This window comes from Takifugu flavidus, unplaced genomic scaffold (genome assembly GCF_003711565.1).
Source record: "Takifugu flavidus isolate HTHZ2018 unplaced genomic scaffold, ASM371156v2 ctg357, whole genome shotgun sequence".
In the NCBI taxonomy this organism is placed as follows: Eukaryota; Metazoa; Chordata; class Actinopteri; order Tetraodontiformes; family Tetraodontidae; genus Takifugu; species Takifugu flavidus.
In genome coordinates, this window is record NW_026621983.1 from 10,401 (window position 1) to 25,218 (window position 14,818).

Below are 14,818 nucleotides of genomic sequence, written 5' to 3' on the forward strand. Positions count from 1 at the left end.
TCTGTTGTGTTGTGTTCCATTCACTTTGTTGTGTCCATTCACTTCGTTGTGTTGTGTTCTATTCCATTCTTCTGTTGTGTGTGTTCCATTCGCTTCGTTGTGTTGTGTTCCATTCGCTTCTGTTGTGTTGTTCCATTCACTTCTGTTTGTTGTGTTGTCTTCTCTTCTGTTCTGAAGCCACCATCTCTACTACGGCATCAATATTTCCAGGAACCACCTCAGCAACACCAACAACCCACCATATTTCTCAGAGCAAAGGTAACGACTCAACAATAACTTGTGTTTTAGTTTCTGGTTTGTGTTGATTTTATTTTCAGTCATCTGCATCCTGGAACATCTCCAGGGAAGCTTCTTCTCTCCACATCACCTGAGAGGGAACATCGGCTCTCTCAACTAAATTAATTGATGGTGAAAGACTTTGATCTGGACCAACAGAGAGGGAACAGCTTCTAAAATGTTCTGTGTCGTTTGGGACCCCGTGACACACAACACACAACTGTTCAAAGTCATGTTTTGTCATTGCTGCAGTTGCAAGTTTAATTCCAGACTTTTGATTTGTGTCTGACACATTTTCTCCACTGAATGATGTTTTTAAATGTTGTTGTTGTTGGCTTTCTCTGTTTACTCAGGTTTGTCTCTTCTCTTCTCTTCTGAAGCCACCACCACCACTCCAGCAACAACCTCTGCAGATGGTACCTGTAAGAGAACATCCGTAACACAACATTAGCTTTTTTAATTTTCTGGTTCCTGCTGTGTTGGTAGTTTGTGTCTGTGTTGCAACCATTCTCCCTGGTAGTAAATCTTAAAAGCTTCTTTTTTATTTCCCTTTAAAACGGCGCGCCGCATTAATAAGGAAGCTGCGTTTGTGGCATGAGCAGCAGATGAGGAGCTACGTGCTCAATAAAACCCAAACAGCTGCTATTGTTCTTGACTGGTCCCAGCACCTGAGACCATGATGCTGCTACACTGGTGGATGGATGGGTGGGTGGACGGATGGATGGATGGATGGACGATGGATGGATGGATGGATGGGTGGATGGATGGATGGATGGATGGATGGATGGATGGACCAGTGATCATCCTACATCTCCACGGTATCTGACTGAGCGTTACCTTGACGATGGTCAGGCTCACTGAGCAGTTCAGGAGAGGATGGATCAGTAACCTCGGCTCCACTCAACCCCTGTAGGGTGGACGTCCTGCTTGGAACGTCCTGCTTGGACGTCCTGCAGCTGTTTGGATAAATAAACTTTGCAGCGCTGTAAGATTCATTGTTACGACAAAGACATGATCAACCATAACACAAACTTTTCTTAGAACTAAATTGTCAGTGAAATATTTCTGATCCAAGCTGATTTTAAAAGGTTTGTTGTGGATAATTACTACAGGAACAACCAGAGGAACAAGCTAAAATCAAGAGGTGAAACACGACAGGAAAAACATGTTGGTTTGTGGTGATTTTACTTGAATCACCTGAATTCGATGAGATGATCGACTGTTATGGGCTGTCCCATTTCTCCCAGTTAAACCAATGCAGTCGTCTCAAGTCCTGTCCTGATGATGAAGAGGTCTTCCTCATATAATGATTATAGGCAGGTTACAGCCTAAAGAGGGGAGTCATGCACATTTATAATGGAAAATCCTTTAATAACCTTAAAGTCCATTAGTCCTTTTTCTACATAGTAACCAGTTTGGGGGATAAGATCCAGATTCATTAATTATTATGTTGTATGAATGAGAACCAAATATCTCCATTATCTTCCAGATCCGTGGTGGCTGAACCTCTTTGCAGCAGCCGCTTCAGTTGTCCTCACCATCGGTTGCCTCACAGTTTTCATATATAAATGAGAAAAGGCACTGGTAAGTTTCATGATGTTAATGAAATGTCAGTGTAGAATGATGTGCAAGTCCACAATAATCATTGTTCTATTTTTATTATGTCAGGTGGTGAAACACGCAGGAACGACAACGAGGTGGGATTTTACCCAGTAAAAGCAACATTCTGATGTTTTCTAATGTGCCTTGGCGTCATTATGTTTCCCCGGTTTTATCTAAAGTGTTCCACTAAGAACCCAACCAGCACCAAGAGCATAAACCTCATCTCTGTCCTCTCTTTAATGCTGTTGTTCCACTGTCGCCTGGGTTGATTTGGTTTGGGCACTTGAGTCCAGAAGAGTTGAGGAAGATGCTTTTTTTCCTCCATAGCACAATAACACATTAAAAAGGTTCGGACAGACTTTTTGAATGCACAGAAACATTTTGAAAAATATTTCAAAAACTTGTCAGAAATAAAAGGAAGAGCAGCCAAACTCTGAACCACAAAAGATCTCTTGGGGGAGCTTTTTCGACCCAAATACGTTCTCAAAGAAAGAGAAGTTGAAAAAAAGTCTGTCAAAGTGTAGAAAATGAGAGATAAAGTGTGACCCCTTAGGAGGAAACTTCTTAATGTAGAACTGAGTCGCACATTTTCGTCTCTTTAGGTCAAAAGCGAGAACATTTGTTACGCCTCCATCAGCTACAAGAGCACCAACGATGGAGCCCAGGTACAACGATAACGGGTCCTTGTTTGCCTTCACAGAAGCTTTCACAGATGCTAAAATATGTTCAGCCTTGGTTTTGGTACATAACTGAATACATTTATAAAAGATTTAGGTTTATTCTTTTGATTTTTGACCCACCTTCATTATTTTCACATTTGTCCATGATGGATTTGAAGTCAACATCATCCACCAAAGGAGTTCAAACAAAAAGGAATCAGTTCGTTTGGTTGTCAATTCTGTTTTGTTTTTTTTCTTCAGGTTTTTGGTGATGAAAGTGATCCCAATGTGACCTACAGCACTGTGAGAATGTAACCATCCTCCAGCTGTGACCATGTCAGCACCAACACAACCATCACAGCTCAAATAATAGCAGCCAAGAACTTGTTTTTTTTATTTGTTTGTCTGTTTTTATTTGTTTTATTTGTTCTTGAATGTGCAGAGGTTTTTTGTTAAGAAATGTTTTAGTCCTATATTGTATTACCTGTTAAATAAGTAAATGTAGTCCAAATATGTTTCATTTAGAAGCATATTTTGGTTGATGAGCAAATAGGAGGCTGCATATTTAATTGAATTTCATTCATTTTTAATCGTTTTGATTATTCATTTTCTTCCTTTTTTCTTGTTCTTTTCAATGACACCTTTGGTTTTGTAGCATTAAATAACAAAGTGTGTTTACTGTAAGTATGAAATTAAAAGCTATTTCAAACAATGTTTCTCGGAGTCAACTCAGTGGTGGAGACTTTAAAGTATTATTTGTACAATTGGTGTTATTAATATCGGGGACGTTTTAATTCAACCCCAAATTAGGAGCACTTCTGCCACTGACCAGCAGGGGGCAACAGAGCTCCTTCACCGATGCAGGTTTGCAGACACCAGCTGTTGTTGCTGAGTAGAGCTCCAGCCTACAGGTATGATTGATGTCTGCATGCCCTGTTCTCAGATGAAGTGCAGAGGAAATGAAGTTGTTCAAAAGAAGTGAATCAACAGGAGATCCTTCAAAAAACAAAGGTGCTAAAAAGAAAATGAGAAGAGGTGCAGATTTGAAGTATATTTCCTCAAAACTAAACCAAAACAAGATTTTGAATTTGGCAGCTCGGTCAGTGGTATTTTAAAATTACTTTTATGATGCATTACAAATAGAATTAAAAAACTAACCGGAAGGAGACTTTTGGAAATACTGACAATCCCAGTGTGTCAGAAGCTGCTCCACAAAAAAAACAGGTCAACCTTTAAAACACAATGTTAGATCCATTATGTTAAAGTTATCTCTTATTTGCTTTTGCCTTGTTATATTCCTTATTCTTGTTATATTGTCTCTCATTACTTAATGCTTCTTATTATTTGCTAATGCTTAAGGTTCGTGATGCTTGGTATGTCACCTCGAATTTCTCTGGTCGAGGGCGACAGAAATGCAGCGGCGACTGTTGGAGAAGTGGCATTGACTGGAGACAGAGCTGCGGGGCCGAACCCAGAAGATGTTCTCTTAATCTGTCTCATATAGAAGAATGTGCTGTTTGCGAGATAAGCTAATCAAATCAGTGAAGGACTTCTGTAGCTAAGGACCTCCTCATTTCAATAAAAGAAGGATGGCGGGAGGTGTGCGTCAGAACGTGTTGGAGATCTGTAACTGAGCACATCTCCCCGTTCTCCTTGCAAGTAAAATTCAAACTGTTGTCTTTGCCTCATTTGTGTTTCTCGTGTTTCAGGTTGTTTGAACCTAACATTTTGGTCCTTCGAGCCGGATTCCAACACACCTGAAGGGTCCGGTGGGTGAGGCTGAACCTCAGGAAAGACCGTGGCCACGGCAGGCCGCCTCAAAGCGACCTAAGATACCCTTTCCGGGACTGGGCTTCAGCTCACTGATTGGACCCTGACGGTTGACGGAATTCCAGGAGGAAAGACAACAGTGGTGAGCATGTCTTGAATTCAAAAGTGTGTGTGTGTGATGATTGTTGGGGACTTAATGTAAAAATTGCGATAGACACTAAGGCAGTGTTTTGGGAGAGAGGAACCCGAAAGTCCTCTGTAAAACGCAATGAGAAACAAACCCTGTGAATACTAGTCAATGGCAGGTAAACAAGAGTACTAAGGGAAGTACCAAGGCAGGGCGAGGGAGTCCTGGCCACGTGAAAAAGAAATTAAGTCACGACAAATCATCCAGAGTGATTGTGAGTGTGAAAGGATTGTTAAATACCACTAGGTATTTTCAATCATACCAAAGCAGTGGGACTGTAAGTGATAAGGCCCTTGTGGATGCAGAGGCAAGACTCCACTCGAAAGAGTTGAAGTGAGAAGTACCACAACGGTTTGATTAATTATCACCCCACTGAGATCAACATCCCAGTTTTAGGTCACCCTATGTGCAAGACTGGACCAAATTCTTAATAAAAAACAACAGCAACAAAAAAACGGTAAATTAGGATAAGGCTAACTCATAAAATAAAAAAAAAAAAAAAAAAAAAATCGTAATAAAAAGCAGATTGAGGAGTAGAGCTAGGAGTAAAAATCAAAATCCTCAAAAAGAAAAAAAAAAAAATGGGGACAAGTAAAAGTAAACAAAGGCCCAGAGATGAATTGCGGTGTAAGGATTGGAAATCAACGGACAAAATCCAAAGAAACTCGCGTATTTAGACAAGTGGATAACTGATTATGGGTTCAAAGGACAGCTAAATTCACAACAAATAACAGCCCTACAAGATTAAATAAAAGAGCGAACTAAAAATAATCCGAAAAAGATGAAAAAATGCGATTATGAGGATACTGAGTTTTGGTTGCAGTTAGCGTTAAGGAGAGAGAAGGGACAAAGTAAGTTGAAAATGGAGGCAAAGGAGGGAAAGGACGAGGTTGAGAACAAACAGGTAATGTTTCACAGGAAAGAGGATGATGAGACAGGCGCAGTGAGCAGACGTGCGCACAGACAGACAGAGCAGGCAACAGATAAGTCGGCAGAGAAAGGGGAAGCGGAAGTAGAACAGAGAGCAGCAGGGGTGGGAGGCTTGTATCCTGACCTTCGTGAATCGTGTGCATTGCCACCAACATATACACCATAGACATTAGACCCTCCACCCACTGATACACTTAGAATTACACGCTCAGCGCACCCCCATGGGTATGCGTGGTCAAAAACATTAGGACAAGCACTGACTCCAGCAGTCCCAAAATTGAATAATCTAAGTGAAACGAGCATTCCTCCAATGGAAGATATGTACCCCATGATTGAAGTAGCTAATCCAAATGCTGAAACAAACCAACCTGTAATGCTAGTCTATAGAACTTGGACACTGGAGGATGTTAAAAAAGCCATAGAAGGTGTGCCTTCCCATAAGGAAGACATAGAACTCTTTATAGAAGGTATGGAAAATGTGAGAAGAGCCTATCACCTTAATGGTGCAGAGGTTCAACAGATCTGGATGACAGCTCTGGGTTCTAACTGGACTCATGTAAGAGGAGACTGGAATCCAAAACAAAAAAAAAAAAAAGAGGTGCTAAAACATGATGATGGTGAATTGACAAACAGAGTCAATGCTCTTGTATTAAGAACTCGAAATTGTTTCGCTAAGAGAGCAAATTATGTGGAAATTAACCGTGTTAAACAAAGAGAGGATGAGCTTTTCGAAGAGTATCAGGCCAGAATGACTAAAGTTTTCAGAGCAAACAGCGGACTGCATGATGACAACAACGGTGACATGATCCGCTATGAACGACGATGATATTTTCTAGAAGATGAAATCATGGCTGATGTCCTTTTGACACAGGAAGAGGATGGTTGGCTTGAAGAAATACCCACTAAATTGTGGTCAGTAGGACCCTCTGATGTAGGATTGATTAAAGGAGTATTACCAGTACAAATTAGACCTAAAAGCGAGTACAGGCCTCGTGTGAGGCAATATCCATTAAAAACGGACGCTCGTGAGGGCATCAAACCTGTAATAAATGATCTAATCACAGCAGGAGTTCTCGTTAAATGTGATGATTCACCATGTAATACTCCCATTTTTCCAGTAAAGAAACTAACCCCATCTGCAGGATGGCGCATGGTTCAGGACTTACAAGCCGTAAATGATGCAGTAATACAGAGAGCTCCCTGCGTTCCAGATCCATATACGCTCCTGAATTCTTTAGATCCGAAAGCTAATGTTTTTACTGTAGTTGATATCAGCAATGCCTTTTTCTCCTGTTGATAAAGACAGTCAGTTTTGGTTTGCATTCACATATGAAGGCAAACGTTACACTTACACCAGATTACCCCAAGGTTATTGTGAAAGCCCAACTATTTATTCTCAGATGATGACAGCAAGTATGGCTAAATTCCACCCTCCCAGTGGGAGTCAAGTATTGATTTATGTAGATGATGTTTTATTAGCATCTGAAACCTTAGAAGCATGTAAAATAGACACCATAGCACTTCTTAAACATCTAGCAGAAGAAGGCCATAAAGTAAGCAAAAGTAAACTACAGCTGTGCAAAACTGAAGTAAAGTACTTGGGTCACAACCTGAGTGCAGGAGGAAGAACTATCATAGAAGGCCGTAAAACAGCTATTTTGCAAGCTCCAAAACCACAAACTAAAAAGCAAATGATGTCCTTTTTAGGACTAACTAATTATTGCCGCAACTGGGTGCCAAATTATGCTGAAATTACAGCACCGTTGCAAAAAATTGATGTATGAATATTTAAAAATGACTTCTTCACTAAAATGGACTGAAAATGCAGAAAAGGCCTTCCGTGACATGAAGAAGCTTTAGTGTCGAGCACAGCTTTAGCTTTAGCCTTAGATTACAGCAAACCTTTGGTTCAGATGGTTGATTGCAAAGGACATTTGATGACCTCGGTCTTAGCTCAACAATGTGGGACTAAAATGAAACCAATAGCATATTTCTCGTCTAAACTTGACCCTGTAGCATGTGCTCTTCCACACTGTGTGAAAGCTGTAATCGCAGCATCTATGGCTGTGGAAACGAGTGCTTCTATAGTGTTGTTTATACTTAGCCATTAATTAAGTAGGTTATAACTTAGCCATAATTAAGTTAAGAAAATAGGAAATTGTGTTTGTGTGTGAATGGAGGACTGAGCCATTGAAAGAGTTGATAGGAGAACTCTGCTAGCCCTGTGTTTATTATTTTGCCTCATAAGAAAACGAAGTACTGGTGATCAGGGCAAAGGACGGGTTTCATCCCTTAAAACTAACACCGCTGTGCAGATAGTGCACAGTAGAAGGCCGTGTTAGTGTCCTCCCTTTGACTGTGTGCCAGAGAACCTTTCTGTGAGACCACATAGTACAAAATGCCGCTGTTCAAGAAAAAGGATGTCGAACTTGAGGGGGATGAAAAGTTTGTGGAAGGAGATGCAGAAGGTTCGAGGAAAAATAAGTCAGGAAAGGTGGAGAAGAAAGTTGAATCTTTCAGGCAAACTCTGCACTACAGATATTCTGGAGTTGCAGACAAACCTGGAAATTGAGAAAGTAAGTTGAGAGACATATAGATGGAACAAAGTAAGTTGAGAGACATATAGATGGAACAAAGTAAGTTGAGAGACATAGCCATAGGAAAGACATAGGAAAGGCACAAAACAGATGACGGAGAACCACGTGACTGCCAAGAATTAGCTGAACAAACTGCAAAAAGTAGAAGTGATTTAGATCAACCTTTAAAAGCTGGAGCATTTTTGTTTGTAGATGGCTCATCAAAGAAAAATGAGCAACCTTAAAAGAATAATCTATGTATGACCAGCAGGAAAATCTATCCTACCAGAAAATCTGTGTAAATATGCTGCTATATTGAGTCATGGTGTAACACATGTCTCAACAGGAGGGATGGTAGGACAGATACAGCAGCTTTAAACAACCTATGGATTTAATACTTATTCAAAAAAATAAAAAAATTGTAGAACATGTCTGACGTGTGCGAAACACAATTCACAGGGAAATCTGAGACCCAGGAGAGGAAAATTTCCTGCTCCCCAATATCCATTCCAAACTATACATATGGACTTCATAGAATTAAATAAAAGTGAAGAAAAAATTTACTGTGATAATGGTACTCATTTTGTAAATCAAGTTGTTAAAAAGATCAGTGTTATGTTTCATATTAATTTAAAACACCATTGCTCCTATCATCCTCAGAGTGCAGGCTTAGTTGAAAGAGCTAATGGCACTATTAAAAACAGACTGAAGAAATGCATGGAAGAGACGGGGAGACGTGGACAATGTGTGGATTTGGCTAAGCTCTACATAAACATTACAAGCACCGCAGGCCTAACTCCTTATGAGGTCTTATCTGGAAGACCATACAGGCTTCCTCAGTTCACAAACTACTGGGAGACAAATTATGAGTCTAATCTAGCTGATTACATGAGAAAAATGTTAGAAAAAACAAGCAAGGTCGTGAGACTGAGACACCCTCCGTCTCCCAACAGAACAGTGGAGCCAGGCGACTGGGTCCTAGTGAGAAGCGTAAAAAACCAAACCAAAAAAAAACCCACTGGTATTCTCCTAAGTGGGAAGGACCTACCAAGTTCTTTTGTCTACACCTACTGCTGCTAAAATAGCTGAAAGATCAACCTGGGTACACCTCACTCATTGCAAGAAGGTCATTTCTGTTGAAAACTCCAAACGGGAAGGTGATGCAAAGTCTGATAATAGGGTGGACTTAGACGAATAGAGTCTGGGTAGACCCGAAAGTCAGTGAAGTTTTAAGAGCCACCGACTCATTTAGGGAGGCTACTTCAACAGGTTATGGTCCATAAATAGTGTACCGATTTCATAAACATCACAAGGACAGCAGCGGGTAAAATAAACAAAAGATAATTTTTAGGAAAAAAAAAAAAAAGGAGAGAAATACAGAAGATTGGCTGATGCTGTAGCATACTAGCCTCGGTGTTAATTGTAATCATAGTATTCCTGATAATCACAATAGTTATACAAAGTCTCCAACTCAGTTGAAATCAAATAAGTTCAAATAACTCCCAAGTGGCTACAGAATGCAATTAAATGTTTGGGAGTGTGTTTTTTCTTCATATGTTTGTTTTTATTTGTATGATACCTCTGGAAACCCCCAGGTCTAAGATTGAATGTTACCAAAATACGGCATGACAAGCGAAGTGCAAATAACAACCTAAAGGACCAATGTGGCAACAGCAGGTCAGCTCTTATGCTGTATTTGACCTGTAAGCTTTTCATTCACCTGAAGCTCACCAGCTCCATTATTTCAGCTTCACTTCTTTAACACCTCTTTAATCGCTTGTTCGTCCTGAAAGTAGTTTTGATACAATTTTCAATGCAAAACGAAAAACTGTTCTTACTGTAAAATGATGTATGTTTTTTGTCTGTTGGAAAGTTCATTTGTTGCACCCTGCTGCTCATGCATGCATTATAGTGTTCTGAAGTTGTGTCTCTGTTATTTATTTTATTTCTGGTGGTGTGGGGATGAGAGACTGTCTGATACATTGCCTATGAGAGCTACAGGACTATGTGCTTAAAAACACTTCTTATGCTAATTTCTGTGTTCCCTACATCAGCTGATCAATTAGTCACTCACACGCATAGATTTATGCCTGAACAGTGACGTCGTAACAAAAGATCTGCATGGCAATCTGAAAATGTTCCTACGTATAATGTTCCTACATGTATTGATGCTGTCGGTGTTCCAGATGGCTATAAATTACTGGATCAAGTAGCTGCTGGTTTTGAATCTTCGATCTGTTGGTGGTGTACAATAAATAAGAATGTAGACAGAATCAACTACATCCATTACAATGTTCAACGTTTAGGAAATTGGACTCAGAGCGGTTTTGAGGCTGTTCACAGCCAACTGTCGGCTACTTCCCTTATGGCATTCCAGAACAGGATCGCAGTGGATATGTTGTCAGCTGAGAAAGGTGGTGTGTGTGCTGTGTTCAGAGATCAATGTTGCACCTTCATTCCTAACAACACTGCGTCGGATGGGAGTCTCACACTGGCCATAGAAGGCCTGCGCACCCTGAACAGCAAGATGAAGGAGCACTCAGGAGCAAAGACCGCGATGTGGGACGGATGGATGAATGTGTTTGGGAAGTATAAGACATTGGTTACATCTATTCTAATTTCTGTAGCTGTTTTTGCTGCAATCCTGACCTCGTGTGGATGTTGTTGTGTTCCCTGCCTGCGTTCTCTTATTAACCGCCTTATCACCACAGCTAGCGCTCCCATGGAAAACCGAATGGCCGAGTTGTATCCCTTAATCAGCAGACAAGAGCTGGATTTGACTACAGACTCTGAAGACTATGAGGGAATTGAGCTAATTTTCCCCTGAGTGTAAATGTATTTGTGTTCATAAACATGACTTTGCAACCGAAAATCTACTGGAAGAGATTGTTAAAAGACTATGAGAATTTGAAGCAAATATGTGATAAACAGGAGGGAAATGTTAGATCCATTATGTTAAAGTTATCTCTTATTTGCTTTTGCCTTGTTATATTCCTTATTCTTGTTATATTGTCTCTCATTACTTAATGCTTCTTATTATTTGCTAATGCTTAAGGTTCGTGATGCTTGGTATGTCACCTCGAATTTCTCTGGTCGAGGGCGACAGAAATGCAGCGGCGACTGTTGGAGAAGTGGCATTGACTGGAGACAGAGCTGCGGGGCCGAACCCAGAAGATGTTCTCTTAATCTGTCTCATATAGAAGAATGTGCTGTTTGCGAGATAAGCTAATCAAATCAGTGAAGGACTTCTGTAGCTAAGGACCTCCTCATTTCAATAAAAGAAGGATGGCGGGAGGTGTGCGTCAGAACGTGTTGGAGATCTGTAACTGAGCACATCTCCCCGTTCTCCTTGCAAGTAAAATTCAAACTGTTGTCTTTGCCTCATTTGTTTTTCTCGTGTTTCAGGTTGTTTGAACCTAACACACAACATCAGCTCCAAGCTTAATGCTCATGACAGTTTATCAAAAAACCTCCCTGAGTCCAACTTAAATGAACGACCATAAACTGCCCAATCAAGAGTCACACTCACTCATCTGTGTCTGTGCGTACCTCCATAAACACTGACTTTGTGTGGGAAAGCGGAACTTACACATGCACACACTCTCACACACACACTTAAGGACAGTCGTTACCGTGCATGTGAAGCATGAAGTAATTGCAGTGGTGGTGGTGGTGGTGGGGTCAGTAATGCAACTCAGGACAAAGAGCTGTTAAACAAAGTGATTCTGCTTCACCGACGACCCCCAACAGGACACATTCCGATCGGGTGGCACCGGGCTGACTGGAGAGGGGGGGCCGGGACATGAGGAAATGATTCATGGGGATTTGAAGACTACTCTTCTGCCGGTAGCATCATTATAACATGCTTTTCATTGTTGTAGTTGGATTTTTTTGGGGTCATCTTTAAAATGGAGAATTTCTCCTTTTTAGCACCACATCAACCTGAGCTGGCTGCAGGAATTAGAGTAATTACATCATCGCGCATATAAATGAGCTAATTTAGCTTTTCCCCACCTCTCTACGGGTCAGTTGGACCGTGACCCAATTTAACCGTCCAATAAGGAACAGAGCAACAATCTCCTGAGCCAATGGGACCCGTGGCCCTGCCCACCTGCATGCATAATAATAAGGCGCGGAATAATAACACACTGGGGGGAAACTTGAACGACCGCAGCTCACTCACTGTGCTCTTCAGAATACTTGGTCTCTGAAAAACCATCACCATGGTCGACGCCTTCTGTGCAACCTGGAAACTGGTGGAGAGCGAGAACTTTGATGATTACATGAAAGCCCTCGGTCAGTAATGTGCTTCTAGCTTTGCTCTTTTTCTTTGATCTCAGTGTTGAAATGTGCTTCATATGTCATGTCCCAGGCGTGGGCTTCGCCACCCGACAGGTCGGGAACGTGACCAAACCGACCGTCATCATCAGCCTGGAGGGCGATAAGGTGGTGGTTCGCACCCAGAGCACCTTCAAAAACACAGAGATCTCCTTCAAGCTGGGGGAGGAGTTTGATGAAACCACCGCCGACGACAGGAACTGTAAAGTAAGAACAAACACTTTCAATCATCTCAGATCGGCATATTCTGGAGTAATCAAGATTAATTGGCCACACTTTTCAGTACGGTCACCATGTGTTGTGTCTCTCAGTCTACAGTGTCTCTGGAGGGAGACAAGTTGGTCCACCTCCAAAAGTGGGACGGCAAAGAGACCACGTTCGTCAGAGAGATCAAGGACGACAAGATGGTCATGGTACGTTTCTGTCTAAAGTGAACTATGACATAAATAACATCTAAAAGTATAGCATCATGGAACGTAGGCCCAACTACTTTGTTTTTTAGTGTTGTTCAATATGAGGGATTACACTGTAAAACAAGAACACTTACTAAGCTATAATTTAATGGTCTACTTTATATTTTTTTTCTGTGTGATTTCTGGGCAGCAGCAAAATCAACACACATGTAGAAATACACATTCCCACATGTCCAGTCAAATCCCGAATCAAAACAGACATTGACGAGGCCCTGGAGGGACTCCCAGGTAGCAACTTAAGTGTGAATGTGATGGAACTAAATGTAACATGAAGATTCAAAGTTGTTAAAGCAGAAGTGAAAGTGAAACTTACCTTCCTGAGTCACCCTGGTCTTTTCTATGTCTCCAGATAATAAAGCAGTAATTCTGGTGGTGATGCATCACACCTTTGATCCTGATCTGGTGATTGTAGAGAGCAGATTACAGGAGCTCCCTAGAAACGTCCGCCTCACTGTCGACTCCCTGTTCCATCAAGGCAGGCTCCTCAGGTGTAACCGCAACGATATTGCCTGGAATCAGATCCAAAAAAGTCTCAACATTCCTGTTCCTGAAGTAAACACAAAATGTTGATGAAGGTTGTGCAGGAAGTTGTCTCAGTCCATTAATAACGCTCATTTTTGTCATTTCAGCCATCCTGGACGAAGGCAGTGGTTGACTGTGAGTACTGTATTATTTATACCTGGATTCTCATACCTGAACGTCCCTCTGAAGGCGTCACCATGCTGCTTTTCTTTATCCAGGTCCAGTGAACCATAAGGGACTGTTGGCAGGCATCGCTGTTGGTTGTGTTGTGTTGGTGATCCTTGTCATTGTTATTGTCAAGTACACGGCTGGTAAAGGTTAGACGGCCGGTGGTGTCTGGAAACGTCCAAACCTCTTTCAAGGACCAAAGGACTGTGAGAAGAATTATTGTAATTATTGTTGTTATTAGTATTATCTTTAAATGCTATGATATGTAGATTTTGAGTGTTTGAGGAATGTTGACAGGAAAAGAAGAACATGCAAGTGCTGAAGCTGCTTACAACCAAGCCCAGCACCCAGATGTATCCTGTTGGTCAAGATTAGAGAAGTTCGTTAAGATGGGAGAAGATGTCAGAAGGCAATGAGTTATGAGATCCTGTTTAGACACCCAAAAAGAGCACCAATAAAAGAGGTGAGCGAGCAGCAGATGAGCAGAGTTGAGAGAGGAAGCTTGAACTGCTGCTCAGCTCTCCCTTGCAAGGACTCCAGTTGTTTGCGTGGTTGATCTGAGTCTAGTGAACGAACAGCGCGGGTGATCAAAACTTCACCCTCACAAAATTTGGTCCTTCGAGCCGGATCCCAAGACCTGGAGAGGAGCGCAGTGGGACGACCGAACGCGCTGAAGTCTGCGCGCAGCCGGAGACAAAAAGACGCCTGAAGTGAAAGACCTTTCATCACGAGTTGACGGAAGGCCGGTCTTCGTCCTCCCAGGGCGACCATCTCCAGTGACGGGAAGAAGGCACCAAAACAACTCAGAGAGAAACCATAGAATCAACGGAGTGAGTATAAGACATGAAAAGCGCTACACGGAATATACCGCGGTATTACCTGCCTGGTCATTGGGAGAGAAGCAGAGGCAAGATACACCCGCCTCCTCGGAGGTAGAAGCTTGGTGGATACTCTCCTGATTAAAAAAGAGGGGTTATAAGGCCATGGCGGAGGGACTGAACTAGATATCCAGTAGGGATTGAGGGTTGTTCAGTCGGAGACCAGAAATCTCCACCCAAATACATAAAAACTGATAAAATAAAGTGCAAACATGGGCAACCAACATTCCACAAAAGGTGCTGGATTCAAAATCCCAGCATCATGTAAACACATGGAAGACAAATATCCAGGTTCATGCTCATATGTTCAACTGTGGGTGACTAAGTTCGATTGGGACGGTGACTTAGACAGGCCAGGCAATATTATAAAATTAAAAGAAGATTTATTAGAATATGGAAAGAAACATCCAAAAGTAAATGTGGGGTTGACACAAAGTCA

At 41.6% G+C, this 14,818-nt stretch overlaps 1 protein-coding gene and 1 long non-coding RNA gene across 4 annotated transcripts; one reads left to right on the plus strand and one right to left on the minus strand.

Moving 5' to 3' along the window:
• Positions 1 to 277: 277 nt before the first annotated feature.
• Positions 278 to 3,352, minus strand: LOC130520368 (uncharacterized). Of its 3 annotated transcripts, none has more exons than XR_008948807.1 (3): positions 1,474 to 3,352; positions 1,114 to 1,259; positions 278 to 696 (listed from the first exon to the last, which is right to left on the minus strand). It is a non-coding gene; the product is annotated as an uncharacterized LOC130520368 (long non-coding RNA). The 3 variants fall into 3 exon arrangements; XR_008948806.1 differs by having other exon boundaries at positions 1,114 to 1,232; positions 1,474 to 3,350; XR_008948805.1 differs by lacking the exon at positions 1,474 to 3,352 and having other exon boundaries at positions 1,114 to 1,467.
• An 8,774-nt stretch (positions 3,353 to 12,126) lies between these two features.
• LOC130520367 (fatty acid-binding protein, brain-like) lies at positions 12,127 to 14,035 on the plus strand. The gene is made up of 5 exons (XM_057024086.1): positions 12,127 to 12,296; positions 12,373 to 12,545; positions 12,650 to 13,363; positions 13,441 to 13,468; positions 13,552 to 14,035. Exons 1-3 carry the CDS (start codon positions 12,224 to 12,226, stop codon positions 12,770 to 12,772), a joined length of 369 nt encoding a protein of 122 aa, XP_056880066.1. The 5' UTR covers positions 12,127 to 12,223; the 3' UTR covers positions 12,773 to 13,363; positions 13,441 to 13,468; positions 13,552 to 14,035.
• The last annotated feature ends 783 nt before the right edge of the window (positions 14,036 to 14,818 follow it).